The sequence below is a fragment of the Heloderma suspectum genome, chromosome 5 (assembly GCF_057233095.1).
Source record: "Heloderma suspectum isolate Gila_16-S chromosome 5, 16-S_ref, whole genome shotgun sequence".
NCBI classification, from domain to species: domain Eukaryota; kingdom Metazoa; phylum Chordata; class Lepidosauria; order Squamata; family Helodermatidae; genus Heloderma; species Heloderma suspectum.
In genome coordinates this window covers 144,678,844-144,702,212 of record NC_139462.1, presented here as the reverse complement: position 1 = coordinate 144,702,212, position 23,369 = coordinate 144,678,844, and the positions used below count along the sequence as shown (strand labels likewise).

The following is a 23,369-nucleotide window of genomic DNA, read 5'->3' as shown; positions in this document are numbered from 1 at the left end:
TTTTTTTCTGGCGGGGATAATGCAGGTTGTAGAACAAGCACTGTGATCCCTAGCATAAAATGCTGGCAGGGATTTCATTTTACAAGGGTGGAGGAGGAGAGTCCTAGCATGCCTCTCCAGGCTTCAAGGGAGCCCTCTGATTCCTGCTCCCTGGACCCCAAGTTATATTCTTTGCTCATTGGGGGAACAGGATAGCTGATTGCAGAAAGTGAAGGAACACAAGCAGAACTGAGGCGGGTGAACCTATTCACAGTGGGCTGGATTCACACCTGGATTCTGCTAACAAGAATTCAAGCAATCCACCCTTGCTCAGATTTTCACAACATCCCTATCCCTTGCTGATGTTACTTTGATTATATGAGAGCTGGAAACGAATACCAGGTCTATGCAAAGTTGTTGTTACTTATATTTCCCAAATGAAGAAAGGGCTTAAAGTGCAATGACGCTCTGTTGGCTTGTGAGACTTGTAGGGAATGCAGATCATGGCTGCTGGAATACATGGACCAAAAGCCCTGGTAGTCCATAGTTCTCTGTGCAGCTTTTATGACCTTCCCAGCTCTATAATGATGAGTGAATTAAATGCCAACGTTTTCTCGACACTTTAAGGATTTTGTTGTTGTTCTTTGCTTCAATTGGGTTGGATCCAGATCCAGTCTAATTTAGTTTCACTTTGCACCCATTAAAATCAATGTCAAAAGTTAATCATGACTTAAGTCCTGTTGATTTAAATGGGAACTAACTGTGACTTAGTCTGAATTGAAAAACCCACTGAGTTTTCTTAGATTCACCTAACAGAAAATGTAATCTGCACATTTCAGGACCTATATTACCAGTCGTATTCACAAGTGGGAGTGATGTTTGCTTCCATCCCAAATTTCAACGATTTTTACATTGAACTGGATGGGAATAACATGGGAGTGGAATGTTTACGCCTGTTAAATGAAATTATTGCAGATTTCGATGAGGTAAGGGCTAAGTATTTGGTGGTTAACTCTGCCATTTCAGGAATATCTTTGTAAACTCATCATAATGTTGATAATGTAACAGTCTTTGTCCCTAAAAACACTCTCATGATTTACAGTTCATTCCAACTGAGTTGGCATCACTGAGTGGTCCAGGCAGTAAGTGAGATTTTCTTTGCTTTATTCAGCATTAAGGAAAAAACTGGCTCTATAATCCCAGTTTCTGATTGAATGGGCTTACAGTTCCCCTAGTTAGGGACTAGTTCTTCCAGCCAAGCCTACTCAGTGATTCATTAATTGACCAAATCAGAGAAAGGATTATACCAGGTTGCAGGCAGCAATGTGGTCCACCACCATTTTGGATTCCAAACTGTTCTGGATGCTTCTTTGACTTCTTCCTTGCCTCCCACCCAAAGACTTCCCACCTCTTAGTGCTGATTCATGCATTCCCAGAGAAGCATAGGATCTAGCCATGCAGAAGAAGCTCCTACACTGCTCTGGTAATGAATTAATCAGGATGTATACCAGGATCAAAGGGCAGACATTCTTCACTGCAGTTACTAATTTTTTTCCATACCATCACCACCCTACCATCACGCCGTCTTGCTTGTATCGCAGGGGAGAGGAAAAGGTAAGTAAGATTAATTGCGCAGTACAAAAGTCTTCCAGTGTAGGTCTACTGTGCCGAACGTTGCTTTTGAAAACCATGTCAGGCCAAAACAGGATATCTTGAAAATGATCAGGGGCTTCATTTCATCCTAACTGAAGTCCTTAGGAAATTTGTGATAGGTGTGAGACAGAAAAAAAAGACTAATGAAGAGAAGAGTAATAAGGATGCACATAACTATTCTTTCTTGTCTAAAATATTATGTAATGTTTAACAGTTTTATGTTTTAAACAAAGCTTATGGACAAAGAATATTATAAAGATATTGAAAAAATCAAGACGATCGGCAGCACATATATGGCAGCAGTGGGACTCGTACCAACTACAGGCACCAAGGTAAGATGTGTTCCATTTTAATGTCTTCCCTGAGTATTTTTACAATGATGTTAAGAATGCCATTGGATCCCCCTAGGCTTGTAAACTGAATAAAAATACATATTGATTAGAACTAATGCTGGGCCAATATTTTCAGCCCAGTTTTCTTCAGTAATTGTGGAGGGAAAGAGAAAATGTCCCCAAAGTCTGGAGAGGTGATCAAAGTGTTCTGACAGTTGTGTGTGCCTTAGCTTAGTTAATTTTACATGTTGGTGAGGGTTCCCCCTCCCTCCATGTTTTTTGGCACTAAAAAAAAATGTTGCAGCTGCAGAGCTCTCTGAACCGTCTCCACATTTCTCCCTGCTCCACACCTTTCTGCTTTAAAAAAGAGTCTTGCAGCTCTTTGTAGTCTCCTGGGGTGTCTCCACAAGCAATTTACTGCAAGTTTGCTGCATTTGGAGGTCATTCGGCACCCGTGACATCATGGCCATCCTGCAGCCACCCTGGAGTTTTGTGCCAGCAAACCAGTCTTTCTGAGACGACTTTTAGGCCGATTGTTTTCCTTAATTCGGCTTGTCTGCGCTTGTGTTGTGGTGTGCACCAACCTTCCGCATTTACTTTGGCATGATAGCCCTGCCCAGGGGTGCGCCTTTCACCTGGCCGTGACCTCACTGACCCCGGTCAAGGGGTGTTTCCCCAGTGTTTTTCCCACATGTGTTTCCCCAATGTTTCTACCATTTCACAGCTGGCTGTTCAGGAGTTCTGAGTGACCTCATGATATTTACTTCACCTTGCCTACCTCTAAACTCTGGTGTCCATCCCCACAAAGTGTATATGTGCTCCAGGCAACCTCTTTTTTTAAGAAGTAAAGCATAAAAGTGCAACATCAAAATAGCATATTAGCACTATATCAAGAAAATAAGTGCTTCAGGTTCACCAACCAAAGCCGCCTGTGTGGACTGTAAACTGTATCAAACTTGGACATTTAAAGTTGCTATTGCATTAGGGGCTAAGGCTTACACTGCTAAAAGTGCTGTGAGGTGAGGAATACTGATCGCAGTTCCTGAGGTAGTTACTGGGGAATCCACAATTGCACTTTTAAAAAATATCCCTATTGCACTATAGTGAAATAGTGCATTTGTGTAGCAATACCTATATCCCCTGTAGCACTATAGCAAAGTAGTGCATTTGTGTAGCAATGCATATACCCCCTATAGCATTATCACACTATAGTGCTATAGTGAAATAGTGCATTTGTACAGGAGTACTTATAACAGCTATTGTGATATTGCGGTTTTAGAGAGAAAGTAATAAAAAAATGGGGGGGGGGAATCGGGCATAGGTTGGGGAAGCAGGCACTAATACACACTGGCCAGAGAAAACAGAAAGAGCAGAACAAGGCAAGAGAGGGAGGGGGGAGGAAGGGAGGGAGGGAACAAGCTCCCTAAGTGATGATGTAGATGAGACTCCACCCAGTAGCCACCCAAACAATTTGCGATAAACTGCCTTGTGACCTGCCAAGAGCCCCAGGCTAGCTTTGGGATAATCCAGGCTTTCAAGCCCCTTGTGTCCCCAGACGGAGCAGATTTGATTCCATTAAAAACCGCAGCAAAGCGGAGAGCGAAATAACTGAACAAAGTGGAGAGTGAGATCCACCCCTGGTCTCCCTGAGTTTCCTGGAATCCCCATGGAAACATCCCATTTCCACAGGAGTTCCACAAAGCGTGGTGGGACCAGGAAGCTACATAGAGCTGCAAGGGACTTCTTTAAACCAGGAAGGGGTAGGGACGGCAGATGGCAGAGAATTCCGCCACGGATCTCGGTGAGGCCGAATGCCAGTGCATTCGGCCCCCCGAAATCTGTGGCGGAATGGCCTGCCACCCCCCCCCCGCAGATCCCCCCCAGGACAAGACTTACCTGGGGTGGATCTTCCGGGCGGCGTCGGCAGTGGCGGCTGGTCTTCCGACCGGCTGCCGACACCACCATTTCCAGTTTTTTGGGGTTTTTTACAGAGACGTGATAGGCTACGTAAGTTTTTACGTAGCCTAAAACGTCTGGGTAAAAAAAAAAAGGCGTATGCAAACGGCGGCGGCTATGGCTTCTGCCATTTGCGTTCCTTATTTTGGGCCGTCTTAGTCTACGTAAATAATTACATAGACTAAGACAGCGAAAATAAGGGGAACACAATTAGAGTCCACTACGCTATTTGTGTTCCCCTTATTTTCGGCATCTTAGTCTACGTAAATATTTACGTAGATTAAGATGGCAAAAATAAGGAACGCAAATGGCGGCGGCCGTAGCCGCAGCCATTTGTGTATGCGGGTTCCCCCCCCCCCAGAGCCCTCTGCGGCCAGAAATCCGGCTGAGGATGGCTCTGCCCTGGCTAGGCCTGGCCAGCTGCTCCCCGGAGCTGCCGTGGAGCACAGCCGGCCGCGGAGGATTCCGGGGGGGGGAGGAACGGAGCGCCTCCCCCCCCGTCCAGTGTTCCGGGGGGAGGGACGTAACGCCTCCCCCCCCACACCATCAACATAATCCGTGAAAGGTAAGTGACTTTCATACATCCCTAGATGGCAGAGAATTCCGCCATGGATTCCAGTGAGGCTGGATTCTAAAGAATTTAGAATCCGTGGCGGAATGGCCTCCTGCCCCCCGCCCCCCCCACGGAATCCCTATGGGACGGATCCCTATGTGGTGGTTCCGCCAGCGGCGGTGGCTCCGGCGGCTGGTCTCCTGGCCGGCTGCGGCCGGGCTGCTGCGGCTGCCATTGGCAGCCTTGCAGCTGTGATAGGCTACATAAGTATTTACATAGCCTATCACAGCTAACCCCCCCAAAAAAGAAAGAAAAACCAGCGTACGCAAATGGCGGCGGCTACGGCGGCTGCCATTTGCATCCCCTAGTTTTCGCCGTTCTAGCCTACGTAAATATTTACGTAGGCTATTACGGTGAAAAAAAGGGGAACGCAAATAGCGTAGTGGGCGCTATTTGTGTTCCCCTTTTTTTCGCTGTAATAGCTTATGTAAATATTTACGTAGGCTAGAACGGCGATAAATAGGGAACGCAAATGGCGGCCGCCATAGCCGCCACCATTTGCGTACGCCAGTTTTTAGGGTTTTTTGGGTTGCCGTGATAGGCTATTCGCATTGCCCTTATTTTCGCCGTAGTCTACGTAAATCTTGACATAGACTAGACGTGCCAAAATAAGGAACGCAAATGGCGGCGCCCATGGGCCACTGCCATTTGCGTACGTGCTTTTTTTTTTTTTTCAAAGTCACCCGTGATAGGCTATATGACGATTTACATAGCCTATCACGGCTGACTTTGGAAATCTAGCCGTGATAGGCTACGTAAATCATTACGTAGCCTATCACGGGTGTGTGTGTGTTTTTACTTTTTTTTTCATGGCCGGGTAGACGGGGCGCTTCTACCCGGCCTGAATTTTGCCGGCGAGGGATGGGGCGCCTCCCCCCCGGCCTGAATTTCGGCCAGGTGGGGCGCCTCCCCCCCTCGCCTGAACTTCAGGGGGAGAAGCGAAGTGCCTCCCCCCCACCGCGAAGCAAGCTTCGAGGACAGGTAAGGGACTTTCGCCCATCCCTAATTTTAACCCTTAGGATCTCTATAATGGAGGGGCACCATGCCTTGTCAATTGAGGGGGTAAATTGCTTGTGGAAACACCAAGGACTGCTAGCCATCTCCTGCTAATGAGGAGGATACAGCTAGCAAGCAGCAGGGACATGCAGCTCACCTCCTCTTTCTGCCTGGGTGATTCACAGCGCATTTTGCATATAAGTCTATGATTCTTCCCCCCTCCTCCACCACTGTCTCTGATTGGAGATTGCTGGGTTATGTTCAGTCCTGATTTGACAACTAGAGTTTCCATTTGCCAATGCTTCCTCCCTCCCTACTCATACTCCTCAACCCTTTGCTGAACTTTCTGAAGTTGATTCTTTTGGCACCAGGCTGTCTGGGTTGCTCAGAACGAATCACTGAGTCGGACAAGGCACTTTGTATACAAGCTGCTTCGCTCCGTGGTGCTTCATTGCTATTCTGCTCCACCTCATACCACACAGAGGAACCTCTGAAACAGCCCGCTTCAACTCATTATTCAGGCTTCGGATCAAAGCAGTGCACAGCCCTAGCAGAAATGTGGGGGTGGGAGGAGTGAACCATTGCTACCTCATTGAGTTAACTAAGTTAAGGCAGACACATATGCCCTGAAAACTTTGGGAAACTTCCCCCCCCCCAAGCAACCCAAAATCTCCCCTTTTCAGAGGGGACATATGGTCCCTAAAAGCAGGAGGAGATTTTTCAGCCCACCTTTATTAGAACATCCATTCAATATTAAGGTGGCTATCTTTCACTTTCTATAACATAGGAACATACAAAATATAAGGATTGCCTTGTTGGTTCAGATCAAGGTTGCGCATTCTGTTTCCAGTCACAGTCAACTTCCCTCTGGGAAGCTCCCAGGCAGGACATGAAGGTGAGAACCTTCCCTTGTTCATCCCTAGCATCTGGTATTGATCTACACTGCCTCTGTAGATCACATTCAACAGCAGAGCAGTATATACTAAAAGCATTCGTTAGCATCACTTGTGCTAATGCCTAGGGATGTACGAATCCCTTACCTTGTGTCCGTGGGGGAGGGGGGTCAGCCGGGGGGGGAGGCTATCCGTTCCTCCCCCCCGGAATCCTCTCCGGCCGGCTCTGCTCCGCATTGACTCCACAGAGCTGCCAGCCAGCTCCATTCCGCCAGCGATACGGCCACCATTGCCATCCATACCGCTGCTGGGCGGAAACAGGAAGTGATCCAGACATAAATGGCATCCGCGACGCCGTTTGTGTTCCTGTATTTTCTCGTGATAAGCTACGCATTTGAATTTGCATAGATAGTTGCATAGCCTATCACGTGAAAAAGCAGGGATGCAAATGGCGGCCGGATCACTTCCCAAATGGAGCCGCTGGGAGGGAGGATTCAGTCTGCGTGGGTCTGGGTGGTGGAGGTGAGTACATCCGTTTCACCACGGACTCCGGGGTCTGAATTCAATGGAATTTGGCCTCATTTGAGTCCATGGCGGATTCTGTGGACATCCCTACTAATGCCTTATTATTTGAATGATCTGGAAAACTCTACTGGAGTCTGTGCTAGATTCGTTCTCTATAGAAGCACTGAAATGCAGTCTTCTTTATGAAGTAAATATAATAATATAACAATTATCTATTACTGTGGTTAAAGTGATGGTATTATGTACTAGGCAGGGCACCATTGTCAGGAATTGCACCAGTGGGTTGGTTTAGTTAGAACTTTGATTCCTCTAAACATATTGACACAGATCATTTTTACACTAATGGATTGCTTGGATTTGGGTGGAACAAGAAGGAAGGCTTCTGTAAAAGTAGGCAGAGTCCCTCAGCGACATGGCTTTGAGTTTCTTCATAGCTCAGGGAGGGAATGACCACATCCTCAAGCCCCATCATGGATAAAGCACATGTTGCCACAAGCATGAGGGACTGAATTGGCACAAACCTCCAGTTTCACTTACCATTCCCCCAATGCTTATGCTTTGTTCATGTCTCAGAAAGATGGACAAAGTAGCACTTTGACAAGAACATTCTCTGTGTTTCAGACTTCGGGCTGTTTCACACATTACACAGAAGCAAGCTTGGATCAGTAGAGAGCTGCAGCCAATTTCAGCTCTCTAATTAGTGCACATTTTACATATTTAGGTGTAAAACAAAATCGTATGCATATATTTAAAAAATTAACATCCTCCTCTAGAGACCACTTCCATTTCAGGAGCAGCATCAGGAACAAGATTTTTTAAAGGGGGAAATAATCATGGTTTTGAATCCTCCTCCATTGGGTTATGTTGTCACCAACCTGCTTTTCCAAGGCATTCTGTCTCACCATCACTTCTCAGACCCCAGGGCCCATTAAAACCTTTGTCTGTCTCAGGGAACCTCCAGGTCAGTTTGGTGTATAGCTTTATCAAGTAGGCCTATGCCAGCCCTCTTCCAGGTTAGGAGAGTGCTCTTCAGAATCAGCTACTGTATCTTCCCTCAGAACCTGACATTTCATATGGAGAACAGGAGTTGCTGTCAGACATGGAATGAGGACAACTGCCTGGTCCTAAGGACTGAAGTTCAGATAGACTCGGATCAACCTCTTTCACTCTGAATGTTTGATAGCCTTCTTCTCACATTTGGCCAAGCCCTTCAAATACCAGACAGACAGAATACAACATTCCTTTTGTACTGTGAGACTGTCTAGGCATGTTGAAAGCCTTTTCCAGGGCATCTTAAGCCTCCTCAGAAATCTTGTTCCCTGCTTCTTTTGAAGATTTGGGGGTTCTGAATTACTGAGACTTGTTTCTGGATTGGCACTGATAATATTGAAACTGCAGTTCTTCCAGACTTGTATTTCCATAATTTGTACTGTAAGTAATTGAGAAATGGGCTCAGGAAGGAAGGAAGTTATTACAGATCCCAAATTGCTTCTACTTCATAGGGGCACATCTGAGTTAGCTGTTTTGCAATGATAAAATAAGATTGATTTGAGGGCAAATAGATGAGCCAGAATATGGTCCATGAACTCTTTGAGACTATTAATCTGATTAAATGAAGACAAGAAACACAATTCTAGTAATGTGGCATCTAAACCAGCTATTAGGATCTATTTGGCATGTATCCCACTTAATGTTATGATTGAGAAGTTACATTAAGAGTTTGCTTTTGCTTATTACAGACTTTTCATGTTCCTCTTATAAGGATGGAGAAGTTGTGTGTGTGTGTGTGTGTGTGTGATGTTTCATTGGTGAAACAACTGTTGACTAATTCCTATGCTGAATGAATCTGTTACGGTTTGTATCTGTGTCTTCGTGGGCAAACAGGCAAGGGGAGAGGTTGTTCTGCTATGTCTGGGATAAATGCTCTTTGAACTACAATCCTGAAAACAACTTGTTATTGGGTAACTCTGGCCAAATAACATTTCAAAAACTAAATTTGTTTTGTCTGGGGAATTTTATATTTGCTAGCAGAGGGGGCTACCCATATTTAACTCAGTATTGACAGTATGTCTTCATGTAGTAGTAGCAATAGTTTTAAAATAGTGTTGCAAAATTTTCATGGCTTCTCATTGATGTTGTGAGAGCCAAACTTCCATCACTTTTAAGTGATATCCACATTTCAAACATTCTCTCATCAGGCCTCCCCGTCCCACCAAAAGCAAATCTGCGGTGCAGGGACATTTGGAATACTGTACAATTCTGGTAGCCACATCTCAAAAAGTATACTGCAGAGCTGGAAAAGGTGCAGAAAATGACGACCAAAATTATTAAGGGGCTAGAGCACTTTCTCTACAAAGAAAGGCAAAAGTGTTTAGAGCTTGTTAGTTTAGGGGGGATAAGATTACTGGGGGGGAAATGACAGAAGTTTATAAAACAAATAATGATATGGAGAGAGTTGATAGATGTTTTCCCCCCCTTCTTTTATGCTAGAACTCAGGGTCATCAATTAAATTCAGAATAGCTTCAGGACAGACAAAAGAGAGTACACTTTCATACAATGCATATTTAATTTATGGTATTTATTCCCTCAAGACAGGCCATGGGTGGATTAGACAAATTCATGGGTGTTAGATCTATCAGTAGCTAGATGGAACCTCCATGTTCAGAGGCAGTATGCGCTCCATAAGGTATGGAGCGCATCAATGGGAGTGGTCTATTGCCTTTTATCCCTGATTGTGGGCTTCCCAGACTCATCTAGCTGTTCACTGTTGGAAACAGGATGCTGAACTAGATGGGCTCTTTGATTCAGACCACCAGGACTGATCTTATGCTCTCTGTACAAGCTTGGTCAGCCACTTCAGTCTTTTGGGAGAGGTCCTGATCTGGGGTGGCCCAACAAACACCAAATATGATGTCTAGGGTGGCTAATAGCATGGACTTGTAAGAAGAGCCCTGCTGGATCAGACCAAAGGTCCATCTAGTTCAGCATAGGGATGTATGGACTGTGTAAAATCCATTCCATTTGTGTTTCGCGGGTTGTCCGGCACCTTTTGTTCCATCATCTGCTCACAGGCAGGTGCAAATTATTTTTTTATTCGTCATGCAGAAAAATACGCATATAATTACATGAGAGGTTTTGTAACGATTTACGTAATTTACCTTAGTATGTAACATTTAGCGTATTGTCCCCCATTCCATTCCACTTTTCCTCAGCAGAAATTTATGTATTTTCCTATGAATGAATATGTGTAAATTTCTTGAAAGTAAAAAAAAGATCCGAAAGTCAACAGACTTCGTTGGCCAGAGGGGGTTGCTCGGCAGCAGATCCCTCAGGTCGGAGTTTTAGAAATCCAAGCTCATTTTGGTCCGTCTCGAATTTCTCCAGCATCCCTAGTTCAGCATCCTGTTTCCCACAGTAGCCAAACAGAGGACTCTGGGAAGCCCACAAGTAGGACATGAAGGCAGTAATCATCACCTCCTGTTGCTCAGTCCCTCCACCCACCACATCAATCAGTATTTAGTGGATTACTGCCTTTGAACATGGAGGCTCTGTTTAGCTATCATGGCTAATAATTTTTGAAAGGCCAATCCTCCATGTATTCTTCTAATCTGCTTTTAAAGCCATCTACACCTCTAGCCATCAGTCTTCTCTGCAGTGGTCCTGGCCTACCACCCAAAAGAAGAATTCTGTAGGTATCCAAATGGGGGGGGGGGTTTACATTTAGACAGGCTCTCCAGATATTTTTTAAAGCTTTTTAATACTACTGTGTTTAATGTTTATTTGTACTTTTTAAATTCAGTTTTTAACGTAGCAATTCTGTGGCTGGTAGACAGTGTCTAGACAGCCACAGGATTTTTTGGTTTCTGGGAACCAAGCTTAGAGCCAGGGTTCTGAGGTTGGATCCCAGAAACCACACTCCACACCCCTCCCCCACCACCTTGTAGGCAGCATGGTTCTTCCCTGTCTCCGTGCTCATAATCACAGTGTGGAGGGGGTGCAAAGGGGATGTTTCTGGGGGAGGGGAGGAGACCACAGAAGTGTTGTTACGACACTTCCTATGTGCCATCTGGCCTCACCTCCTCCCGCTCCGATGTCCCCAGCTAGACAGCCAACATCGACTGTCTAGCTGCAAATGCAGGGCAGCCAAAGCGTGGAGGAGAGGATCCCCTCTGTGCCCCGCTGCCCTGCATCAGATAGTTAACCGCCTCCGAGTTTGGAGGCAGCCAACTATCCCCATAGGATCGTGCCCTTAATATTTTAGTGTGTTTGAAGCCACCTTGATCTCAGTTGAAGAAAAATAGGATGAATGAATGAATGAATGAATGAATGAATGATGTAAACTCTTCTTTTTTTAAAATGTAGGCAAAGAAATCAGTTTATTCCCATCTCAGTACACTGGCTGATTTTGCAATAGAAATGTTTGATGTTCTTGATGAAATCAACTATCAGTCTTACAATGACTTTGTTCTTCGGGTTGGTAAGTCACATTTTCAAGAATTAGTTCTATATGGTCATTGTTGCTGGGGTTGCTGCCCACATTCCTGATAGAGGTTTATAAATAGAAGACTTTGTATGGTTTGACTATGATAAAATATCCAAGAGTCTGGAGCACCATCTAAATGATTTTCATCTGCATGTTTTGGCAGCTTCTGCTAACTGCAATTTAAATATGTAGAAACAATGGAGGGCAGATTAGAATAAAATCTCTGTTATAGGAATGGGGATTCCAGATTTGATCACATTGCTGGGAGAAGGATTCAGAGATAGGACGAAGCCTAGAAGCAGCCCAAAAAAAGGGGGGGCACCTTCTAGATGCTTCCTTGTCCTCACAGGCAGAGGTAGTACAAAGACAGAGAGAGAAAGCAAATATGACACAGGACCAAGATACAAACAGACCACAACTTGTATTGGCTATAGCTTCATGGAGGCAAAGCATGGCATTCCGGCCAGAATACTGTTTCTGACAACTCATGTACTGTCAGAATGCTTGGCCCAGCCCACCTCACCTGCTGTATCACATTGAGAAAGTGGGAGAAGCCTACTGCCGCCAATAACTTACGCCATTTCCATGACGGTCACCCATCCTCTCAGGGAAGCAGTAATTGTGCTATCCCCCTCCCACCAAAAACAATTAGATCATTCAGATATTCACCTTATTGAATCAATGTTGTTCCATTGCCCCCCTCCCCTGCTGCTGCTTCCGTCATCTTGTATTAGTTACATGAACATTCCCAGCCAGCCAGCGCTAACAAACATGGTGAACAGAATGATGTCACAACACTATGTAGTCAATGGGATTTGGCTTTGTGATGATGTCTTTGAAGGTTAGCGTAACTGAGAATTAACTAATTATCAGTAACTGAGAAGTAACTGAGTAAGTGAACATTTTTTTCAAGGAGCGATGAAAAAGGGAAAGCATTTTTTGGCACTATTGAAAATGTTTGCAAAATGCTGAATAGCTTTGGCTCAGCACTACTATAGATATATAGACTTATCTGATTTCTTTTCATCCTTCCTTGTTTTCCATGAAATGGCAGGAGGCTGTCAAAAGTAGCACTTTGTGCAGTTATTTTCACACATAACCAATTCGATCTATTTTTTACTAGTCACTGCAAAGCTGCTGAAAGTGGGTTGATGGTGGCATAGTTAATGTGACATGAATTATCAGCTGCCCATGTGTCCAAGTAATCACATGGGATTCATTCACATATCCATGGTAATGGCAGTTATCAAAGTGACAGCTCGGTTGTGTGAATGTCAGCTTTCACACACAGAACTTCAATATCAAGGGATGTATCTGTCCCAGAATCTGTTTTTAATACGATGGCTATGGCCAAGTCCTGGAAAATGTGAAGTAATAACAATGAAAAATGCCTTTGAGCATGTTCCACTTGCTTTGCCCTCGCCACCAAGGAACCACTGTCTGCCCCATATCCACTTAGGATTAAATAGTAGGACTTCCAGGGCAGATGGAACTACTCAGCTTGGAACTACTCGGTGCAGGAAGGTGATCTGGGAACTTGGACCTGTGTTGCATTTGGATGTGGAAAGGCCCATATTCAAATCCCTGCTTCAGCCAAGTAACTTATTAGGTGGCCTGCCTTTATGAAGTCTCTCTCCCTTGTTGTGAAGATTAAAGAAGGTAAATATATATTGTAGTCTACCCAGAAGCCTTAGAATTAGTATAGGGAAGAAACCTTAATAGGTCAGTGAAGATGTTTTTTATAAACACACAATCTAGCCTAATCTTCAGTTTGTAGTGTTTTTTAGCATTTGTTGTGGTGGTCTTAGGGCCATGATTAGTTTTAGATACATGAAACCGATATTGGAGCAAAAACTCAATAAATGTATGGACACTGTCACTCTTTCAGGTATTAATGTAGGCCCTGTAGTAGCAGGTGTCATTGGTGCCAGAAGACCACAATATGACATCTGGGGTAACACTGTAAATGTTGCTAGCAGAATGGATAGTACTGGAGTGCAAGGTAAAATTCAGGTGAGTGTTTTCATAATTCTCCACAACAACTTCAGTCCTGATGAAATAACAAAGCGGTGGCTGGCTGTTCAGGCTTTTCTGGCTACTTGTGAGGTTCTATTTACCTTTATAGTCATCCTTGAGAAAAGTACTGAATAGCTTCCCCAATATGTTCAACCTATCACTCAAACTGTAATGCCAGTCACCCCTGGGTAAAGGGCAGCTTTTGACCTTACTACAACAGTATCCCCAAATGCAATACTTTACCTTTCCCCATGGAATGAATAACAGCTATTCACTTATATGGGAGAAAATAAAGGACTGGACATGGAAAGGAACTAAACAGGTTTCCTTCCATCTGGTGACTGAAGGCATAGAGAACCAAGGCAGCTTTTCTTTGCATAGCTCCAGCCCTTCCATTTGCATAGCCCCATCTTGGCTATGCTATTTATTTCTTTTTTAATACATACAACTTTTCTCACAAAAAGTGAGATCTAAAGCAGTCAATAATGCCAATAAAAACAGCCATTAAAAACAAAATAATTGACCATTATAGTACAACTAACAGGAGCAGTGAAACACACACAGAGAGAGAGAGAGAGCAGAGGTTAAAAAATAACACTGGAAGCAGAGGAAGAAGAGGTGTAAACTCCCACAACTAATGCATTAACAAAGGCTTGAGACTGATTTTGCCTGGTGTTTAAAAAGCTAACTATGAAGGCACTTCACAAATCTCCCTTGGGAGGGACTTCTATAGTTTGGGCAAAAGCTACAGAAAAGTACCTCCATCCAATCCCCATGCATTAGTTCAGCGGTTGGAAACTGGCAGAAAGAGAGAGAGAGAGAGAGAGAGAGGGAGGGAGAGAGATTTACCATATGATTTAAGCTATATAATACATCACCAGTGATTCTGGTTTGTTTTATTCACAGGTTACTGAAGAAGTCCAGCGAATACTGAAGAGGTGCCATTATGAGTTTGTATGTCGGGGTAAAGTCAGTGTCAAAGGCAAAGGTGAAATGTTGACCTATTTTCTTGAAGGAAAGGCCAATGGAAACAATTCACAAACACGATCTTTAAACTTAGAGAGGAAAATGTACCCTTATGGGCGAGCAAACATTCAGACCAAATTGGGCACCAGTTGTCCATCTATGTCCTCATCCCCCAGCCTTTCAGCAAATGCTGGAGCTGGAACGCTTCAAGCGCCATCAGCCCATACCAATCAGACGCTCCATTATCTTCCTTCTGTGCCAGCCATAAAGGAGGCATGAGAGCAATGAAAATATTGGTTGTGCCATTTGCAGTGACTTTGGAGAGCAGAGGTCACCTGAATTTTCACCAGGAAGCTTATTGCTACAGGATTTGTTATCAACCAGGATGTCTACAACCCAACCAAAGAGAACTTGGGAACCGCATATATGAACTTGTGGAATGGATCAAATAAGGGCTAGCAATTCTGTTAGGAAGAGTCTACTACTGATTTTCTGAAGATAAGAAATATTTTATCAGCAATTTTAAAGGGTGAATAGGTAACAAAAAAGGTCATGCACATGACTGAATATTTGCATACATACATATATATGTGTGTGTGTGTGTGTGTGTCAGATATTGTCAACGTTCACCATTGAATTTTGACAATCCTTCCATTAGTGACTGTCAACATTCATTAGAAATGTTGACATTCTCTAATTTCTGACATACAGTGGAGATATATATCCCACAGAGGTTTATATGTATAGAAATTTTATTTATTTACATCCTGCAGTGACAAAAACAGAGAATGTTCCTAGTATCATATCCAGCAAGGTTGCATCAAAATGCCTATAGGTGCTGTTTGAGTGAAGGGTACAGGGTAAATGGGATGTATTTGAGGATATAGCAAGCATTATGGGGTCCTTCCTGCAGCATTTGGAAAAGAAAAAACGGGAAATTGTCAGCACTTGCTTTAATGTACGAGGTAGCAAGTCCTCAAGTAAAAAGATGTAGCTTTTAAAATTTACTATATTTTCATATCTTCGTAAGTTTTCCAACTGCATAGTGATGAGTCAGAGATCAGACTACAGATGGATTTACTGGAGGTAACTCACAATCTAATCTAATAAATTGGAATCATGAGTGAAGTCTCATTCACACGCAATTCTAGCCATCTAAGATTTGCATCCCAACTGCTACACAGAGCCAGAGAGAAATGGGCTCCTATACTGCAAGGGGTGGTTAGTGTGAGTAGAGTTTCCAGATGATTTCTGTGGGGTAAAACTAATTTGTCTCTGATACATGCTGCTAAATTAGCAAGTATGTGCATGCCAAAAGAGTATTAAAGTGTAGAGAGTTATGCCTTTTCAACAGGCCAAATGGCCAACCATTTATACAGACTTTTATTAGAAGCAGCTGAATTATAGTACATTTGCCATGTGTGTGTATACACACGCACACACATGGTTCTGTACCATGAATAGGAGAGTGCTCACAAAGACTTCTGTGAATAAAGGCTCATTCCATTCATGAAATGGAACTTTGGGGCCCAACCCATATTTTTTGATGCCAGTCTTCTGCAGGACTTAATTTCTGCACCCAGGTTTGCTCTCACCGCCCATCTGACGATTCTCATAGGCAAACATTGAACCAAGTTTATTTATTTGAGTTCAGAATTTTAACCTCATATTTCGATAGGATGGATTAATAAGATATCAGCACATCTATTTGCACAGTGGTGATCCCAGTGTCTCAAATGGAGATTATTGGTAGCATCAAATGCTTCTTGTGTGCTAGCATTTCATAAAGCAACCAGAAATGAGCCAGCCAGAACTGTGTTTTGTGTGTGTGAGTGTGAGCATACTTTCCCCATTTTCTGATTTGTGAATTTTATTTCAAGGCCTTGTGTGCAGCCACTGTCTCCACTGCAAGCCCTTCTGATATGAATAGGAATTACAGCAGAGCACAATTTTTCTCCTTTACGGCTTATTCTCATTTCAGAACAGAGGTTTGCCCTCTTCAGTGCTCCTACTTCAGTAAGTTTGCTATGGTAATCACACTAGCAGGAGCCTCAAGATCTGGGAAACCTGGCCACCACTTCACTACTGCAAAGTGATTTTCAGAGGAGAAGCAGGCAGCAAGCCAGGGCAGCAGGGGAGGAGGATGCACGCTGAAACCTTCCTCTTCCCAATACCTTATCTCTACTACCACTGTTCCTCAGATAAGGATCCCAGATGCATGTTCACCATGGCAAGGGAGGAAAAAGAGTGAGCAAGAACTCCCAAGGCTAGCCCAAGACATTTTGCTACCTGAAGCAAAGGACAAAATGGCGCCCCGCGGCCCCCGCCCCATTCAGTGTACCAGACTGGTAGTTGAATTTTACTTCAACACTGGCAAAGTGACAGCGTATTCCACCGCACCTGAAGGCAGCAGGCTAGCTTGAGGTTACAGGGCAGTCTGCATGGTGTGCACACTGCGCTGTCTTTCAACACCTTGCCACTATTCCCTGCCCCTTAGCATCTGCTGATTCAGAGAGTTGTCTCAGTCTGCCTAATGATGGTGGAAAACTTTGCAGTGGAAAAGGAGTGTCTGCCAAAATATGTAATCTAGCCCTAGTGTTCACAAAGTGAAGTCCAAGCGCAAACCTCTTGAGTGTTACGTTTAGAGACACTCAACACCTTTACAGCAGCACGCTGAATGTCCAGATTTTTGCTGATGATGTTTTTAATCCTGGTCAGCATCAATGCTTCTAAAATATGATCACAAACTACTACTTACTGCTTTTCTTTTTTTACAATGAATAAATGTTTGTTGTTGTAGTTCTGCATATTTCAAGAGCAGGTTATATAAAATATATTTTATATTTTATAAAATATAGGAACCTTTGGTTAAAAAAAAAGAATGAATGTGAGAAAGATGAATGTGTTGATGTGAGTGTCATTGTTAACTGACGTTTAAAAAAATATTACTTTTGGTAGCATCTTTGCTATTGCATTCACAGGAGAAAGAGAGAGAGAGAGAGAGAGAATAAATAATCTGCTTAAACCACTAGGGTCGGATCTAGATTTAGTCATACTTAAAGTAAAACCATTGAAATCAATGGGACTTAAGTTAGTAATGACTAACAAGTCCCATAACAGTTGGCCTACACTACGTATGACTAAATCTAGATCCAACCCTTAGAGTTCTACCCTTAGAGTTCTACCTACCTGAAGTTGCTAGAAGATATTGGAAAGCTTGGTTCAATAATTGGTGAAACCAAACAGACTTGGACTCTGCCAGCTAGGGGCCCGCACTATTCTATTGTGTTCTTACTTGGCTCCCGTTCATTTCATTAAGGCTTTTCCAGAACTTCCCAGTGGATGGATTGTGCCCTTTCTGGGTTCTTGTGATCAGCATTTTATTTATCTGCTACTATTGCTGGCACAAACAGGCCCTCAGAGTGGCTTATGATAATATTGGACTGGATCTACAGTGACCTCTAGAGTATGCGATTGTTACCAGAGTGTTGATATTAATGTCTTTTGTCAGGTAGTCTTGGCTTTATTGAGCCAATAGCACACCTCTGATAGGATTTAAATTAGTGATGTGCTGGATTTGCGGGGAGCAAACATTTTCAGTGCAAAAACGTAGGTTTGGGGGACTACCTCCAATTCAAAGAGGGAGCAATATGAGGGCTTCATTTGTCCTTAGTGATAGCATCACAAAGCTAATCTGATAGAAAAGGGGAATAGGGGTAGATGGAAATATTTGCAAAAGTAATCCCCCCCCCATTTTCGCTCATCTCTAATTTGAATGATTAGCTTGTTTGATTTTCTTTTTCCAAATCAAGCACTAAGAATGAATTTGCTATAGCTCCACAATGGACCCAGTTCTCTCCTACAGTGCATGCATGTGAGTCCTATTTTGATTAAGGGAGATCAAACAGTTCATCATGGTAGAATAGCTGCCTTTGTTTATTATGGGGTCATGTGTAAGCTGTTGTCTTAAAATGCTGACCTTGAAGGAGCCCTGTCTTTGGCAAGCTGTTATGAGGAGTCTGTCAAGAGCAAGCACAATATTTCACATCAGTTTGCACAATTTTCTCTTAATAAGGTAATAGTAATAATTAAAAGTCTTTCACTCTCCGTTGGAGCAGAGAAGATATCAGAAATCTTTGGGGGAACTTTTGCGGGAACTAATCGCAAAATGTTCCTAAGGTAACTTTTCATCTTTAAATTATTTTGTATCGTTATCTTGGAGATTCTGAACAGATGTTGAGTTGTATTAAGTATTTGCAAACATTTCTACATTTGCATCAGAAAAGCATTCTTTAAAATAATTTAAGTGCTGGACATACAAAGGAAGGTTTGGGATCCACTGAGTGCCAAAATCTGCTGAATCTGATATTGGTAGAAATATTCATTACATTTGAGTTGTGATAATATGCATTAAAAGCAGATTTCGGGCCACTTCAGCCTTGATGAGGCAAAAACAAAACAAGAGAGCAGCATCCTACAAACTGATGTATGCTGTGTGCCATTTCAGTGGTCTCAGGGGCCAGGTCACCCATTCGCCCACTCAAGGATCCTCTGCATGTAGTGGAGGAGTGGGTATGCCTACCTCCCCCAAACTGTGTGTGACCAGATGCAGGCCAGTCCACATGGCGACTTGATTTGTGTGTATCAAATTGCACCTAGATGTTGAGCACCCATGTTACACATTATTTTGTATCTTAATTACATTATTTTGTATAAGGCCACAGTCTTATAGACATTTCCTAGGGAGTAAGCCCAATTGAACACAGTGGGTTTTACTTCAAGTAGGCATGTGTAGGATTGCAATGCTAATCATTCTTTATTGTAGTCCAGCCATAGGCTATTGCAACTTAATTGTAAACCATTAAGGGATATATATTACAAACCTTAAAAGACTAAGGGTGCAACCCTATGCATGTTTAGACAGAAAAAAGTCTTACAACACCCAGTATTCCCCAGCCAGCATAGCTAGGGAATGCTAGAACTTTTTTCTGTCTAAACATGCATCGGATTGCACACTAATATAACCAAATTATGTCCACCATACAATTAAACAAAATATCAACAAATGTATAGCATTTTCCAAAACAAATACAAATAAACACAAAGTATGGATAACCAAACAGTATAATGGTATAATGTCAAATAAACTTATATCGGGGGTGGGGGTGAGCGTACTCATTCCAGCGCTACATAAAGAGGATCCTCTTTATGTGAATTGGCCCTGATTAAGAATCCAGTCTAAATCACTATCACTCATTCAATTGCTCGATTCTACTTAGCGTAGCGGCCAAGTCAGGCAAGGCTCTAAGGATATGGCATGCATGTGTGGTGGAGTGGGATCACTCATACTTACTCTGCCTCCATTCGATGTGCCTGTGCTGTCTCTATGCCCAATGGATGGCTAGACATTAGATGCAAAGTCCACATCACAGAATCAAACTGAACTTGAACCTGAACCCCCAAAAATGTTTTGGAGAGGAAATTTCTGCTGCCTTGAACCCAAACTAGAACTGGACCCCTAACCACAAAAAAAAAAAAAAAATGGTAACCAGTTCAAAATTATCAGTAACACAAAACCAAGAAGTTTCTTTAGATGATGGTGTAAGAGGACCTGTCCTCCAACCCTAGAGGAGTGGAAGGCAAAAGAAACTATGTTGTTGTTGTTCAGTCGTTAAGTCATATCCGACTCTTCGTGACCCCATGGACCATAGCATGCCAGGCCTTCCTGTCCTCCGCTCTCTCCCGGAGCGTGCTCAAGTTCATATTCATTGCATCGGTGATGCTATCTAGCCATCTCATCCTCTGCTGTCCCCTTCTGCTTTTGCCTTCAATCTTTCCCAGCATCATCAGGGTCTTTTCCAGGGAGTTTTCTCTTCGCATTAGCTGGCCAAAATATTTGAGCTTCAGCTTCAGTATCTGTCCTTCCAAGGAGCACTCAGGGTTGATTTCCTTTAGGATTGACTGATTTGACCTCCTTGCAGTCCTGGGGACTCGTAAGAGTCTTCTCCAGCACCACAGTTCAAAAGCATCGATTCTTTGGCGCTCAGCCTTCCTTATAGTCCAGCTCTCACAGCCATACATTACTACTGGGAAAACCATAGCTTTGATTATGCGGACCTTTGTCGGCAAGGTGATGTCTCTGCTTCTTACTATGCTGTCTAGGTTTGCCATAGCTTTCCTCCCAAGGAGCAAGCGTCTTTTAATTTCATGGCTATAGTCACTGTCTGCAATGATCTTGGAGCCCAAGAAAATGAAATCTGTCACTGCTTCCATTTCTTCCCCTTCTATATGCCAGGAAGTGATGGGGCCAGATGCCATGATCTTAAGTTTTTTTAATGTTGAGTTTCAAACCAGCTTTTGCACTCTCCACTTCTCTTTAGACCCTCTTTGCTTTCTGCCATTTGGGTGGTATCATCTGCGTATCAGGGGTTGTTGATAATTCTCCTGGCAATCTTAATTCCAACCTGTGATTCATCCAACCCGACGTTTCTCATGATGTACTCTGCATATAAGTTAAATAAGCAGGGCGACAATATGCAGCCTTGTCATACTCCTTTCCCAATTTGGAACCAATCAGTTGTTCCATGTCTGGTTCTTACTGTTGCTTCTTGACCCTCGTACAGGTTTCTCAGAAGACAGGTAAGGTGGTCTGGTACTCCCATCTCTTAAAGAATTTGCCAGAGTTTGTTGTGATTTACACAATCAAAGGCTTTAGCATAGTCAATGAAGGAGAAATAGATGTTTTTCTGGAATTCTCTTGCGTTCTCCATGATCCAGTGAATGTTGGCGATTTGATCTCTAGTTCCTTTGCCTCTTCGGAACCCAGCTTATACTTCCGGTAGTTCTCGGTTCACATACTGCTGAATCCTAGCTTGTAGGATTTTGAGCATCACCTTGCTGGCATGTGAAATGAGCGCAACTGTATGGTAGTTTGAACACTCTTTGGCATTGCCCTTCTTTGGAATTGGAATGTAAACTGACCTTTTCCAGTCTTGTGGCCACTGTTGAGTGTTCCAAATTTGTTGGCATATTGAGTGCAGCACTTTAGCAGCAGCATCTTTTAGGATTTTAAATAGCTCAGCTGGAATACTGTCATCTCCGCTAGCTTTGTTGTTAGTAATGCTTCCTAAGGCCCACTTGGTTTCACTCTCTAGGATGTCCGGCTCAAGTTCAGTGACCACACTATCATGGCTATCAGGGACATTCAGATCTTTCCTGTATAGTTCTTCTGTGTATTCTTTCCACCTCTTCTTCATCTCATCTGCTTCTGTTAGGTCCCTGCCTTCTTTGCCCTTTATCATGGCCGTCTTTGCACAAAACGTTCCCTTGATATCTCCGATTTTCTTGAAAAGATCTCTAGTCTTTCCCATTCTATTGTTTTCCTCGATTCCTTTGCATTGTTCATTTTAGAAGGCCTTCTTGTCTCTCCTTGCTATTCTCTGGAACTCTGCATTCAGCTGGATATATCTTCCCCTTTCTCCTTTGCTTTTCGCTTCCCTTCTTTCCTCAGCTACTTGTAAAGCCTCATCAGACAGCCACTTGTCTTTCTTGCATTTCTTTTTCTTTGGGATGGATTGAGTTGCTGCCTCCTGAACAATGTTACGGACCTCCGTCCATAGTTCCTCAGGCACTCTGTCTATCAGTTCTAATCCCTGAAATCTATTCCTCACCTCCATAAGGGATATTATTTAGGTCATACCTGAATGGTTTAGTGGTTTTCCCTGCGTTCTTCAATTTAAGCCGAAATTTTGCAAGAAGCAGCTCATGATCTGAGCCACAGTCAGCTCCAGGTCTTGTTTTGACTGACTGTATAGAGCTTCTCCATCTTTGGCTGCAAAGTACATAATCAATCTGATTTCGATATTGACCATCTGGTGATGTCCATGTGTACAGTCGCCTCTTGTGCTGTTGGAAAAGAGTGTTTGCTATGATCAGAGTGTTATCTTGGCAAAACTCTATTAGCCTTTGTCCTGCTTCATTTTGTGCACCAAGGCCATGCTTGCCTGTTATCCCGGTGATTTCTTGGCTTCCTACTTTAGCATTCTAATCCCCTATGATGAAGGGGACATCTTTTTTTGGTGTTAGTTCTAGAAGGTGTTGTAGGTCTTCATAGAACCGATCAACCTCAGCTTCTTCGGCCTCAGTGGTTGGGGCATAGACTTGAATTACTGTGATGTTGAATGGTTTGCCTTGGATTCGTACTGAGATCATTCTATTGTTTTTGAGATTGTACCTCAGTACTGCTTTTGCCACCCTTTTGTTGTCTATGAGTGCTAATCCATTTCTTCTAAGGGATTCTTGCCCACAGTAGTAGATATGATGGTCACCTGTCCATTTCGCCCATGCCTGTCCATTTTAGTTCGCTGATTCCCAAGATGTCGATGTTCAATCTTGCCATCTCATGTTTCACCACCTCCAGCTTACCTTGATTCATTGATCTGACATTCCAGGTTCCTAAACAATATGGTTCTTTACAGCATCGGACTTTCTTTTCACCACCAGACACATCCACAGCTGAGTGACCTTTCGGCTTTGGCCCAGCCGCTTCACTCTTTCTGGCACTACTTGGAAATTCCCTCTGCTCTTCCCCAGTAGTATATTGGACATCTTCCGACCTGAGGGGCTCATCTTCCGGTGTCATATCTTTTAGCCTTGTGATATGTTCCATGGAGTTTTCTTGGCAAGAATCCTGGAGTGGGTTGCCATTTACTTCTCCAGTGGACCACATTTTGTCAGAACTCTCCGCCATGACCTGTCCGTCTTAGGTGGCCCTGCACGGCATAGCTTATGGCTTCACTGAGTTACGCAAGCCCCTTCGCCACAACAAGGCAGTGATCCATGAAGGGGAAAAGAAAGTATATGTCTGTAAAAATCATGGAAGAGAGAGAGGGGAGCAGGAGAGAGGATTCTAGGATTGGCTATATTACTGCATTTTCTTTAACCCAAATACAGAATT

The 23,369-nt window shown here is 43.4% G+C and overlaps 1 protein-coding gene across 5 annotated transcripts in view; it reads left to right on the top strand.

Annotated features, from left to right (window-relative positions):
- Positions 1-20,977, top strand: part of ADCY1 (adenylate cyclase 1) — a 221,259-nt gene extending 200,282 nt beyond the window's left edge. For 2 of the 5 annotated variants that reach the window (XM_084857746.1, XM_084857743.1), the window contains 5 exons: positions 819-965; positions 1,866-1,964; positions 11,311-11,425; positions 13,320-13,444; positions 14,354-20,977. In XM_084857746.1, the coding sequence (XP_084713872.1) occupies positions 819-965; positions 1,866-1,964; positions 11,311-11,425; positions 13,320-13,444; positions 14,354-14,692 (825 nt within the window). In that variant the 3' untranslated portion in view covers positions 14,693-20,977. Of the gene's footprint in view, positions 1-818; positions 966-1,846; positions 1,965-6,316; positions 10,818-11,310; positions 11,426-13,319; positions 13,445-14,353 lie in introns of those variants that run through there. The other 3 variants (XM_084857742.1, XM_084857745.1, XM_084857747.1) reach the window with 3 other exon arrangements.
- The last annotated feature ends 2,392 nt before the right edge of the window (positions 20,978-23,369 follow it).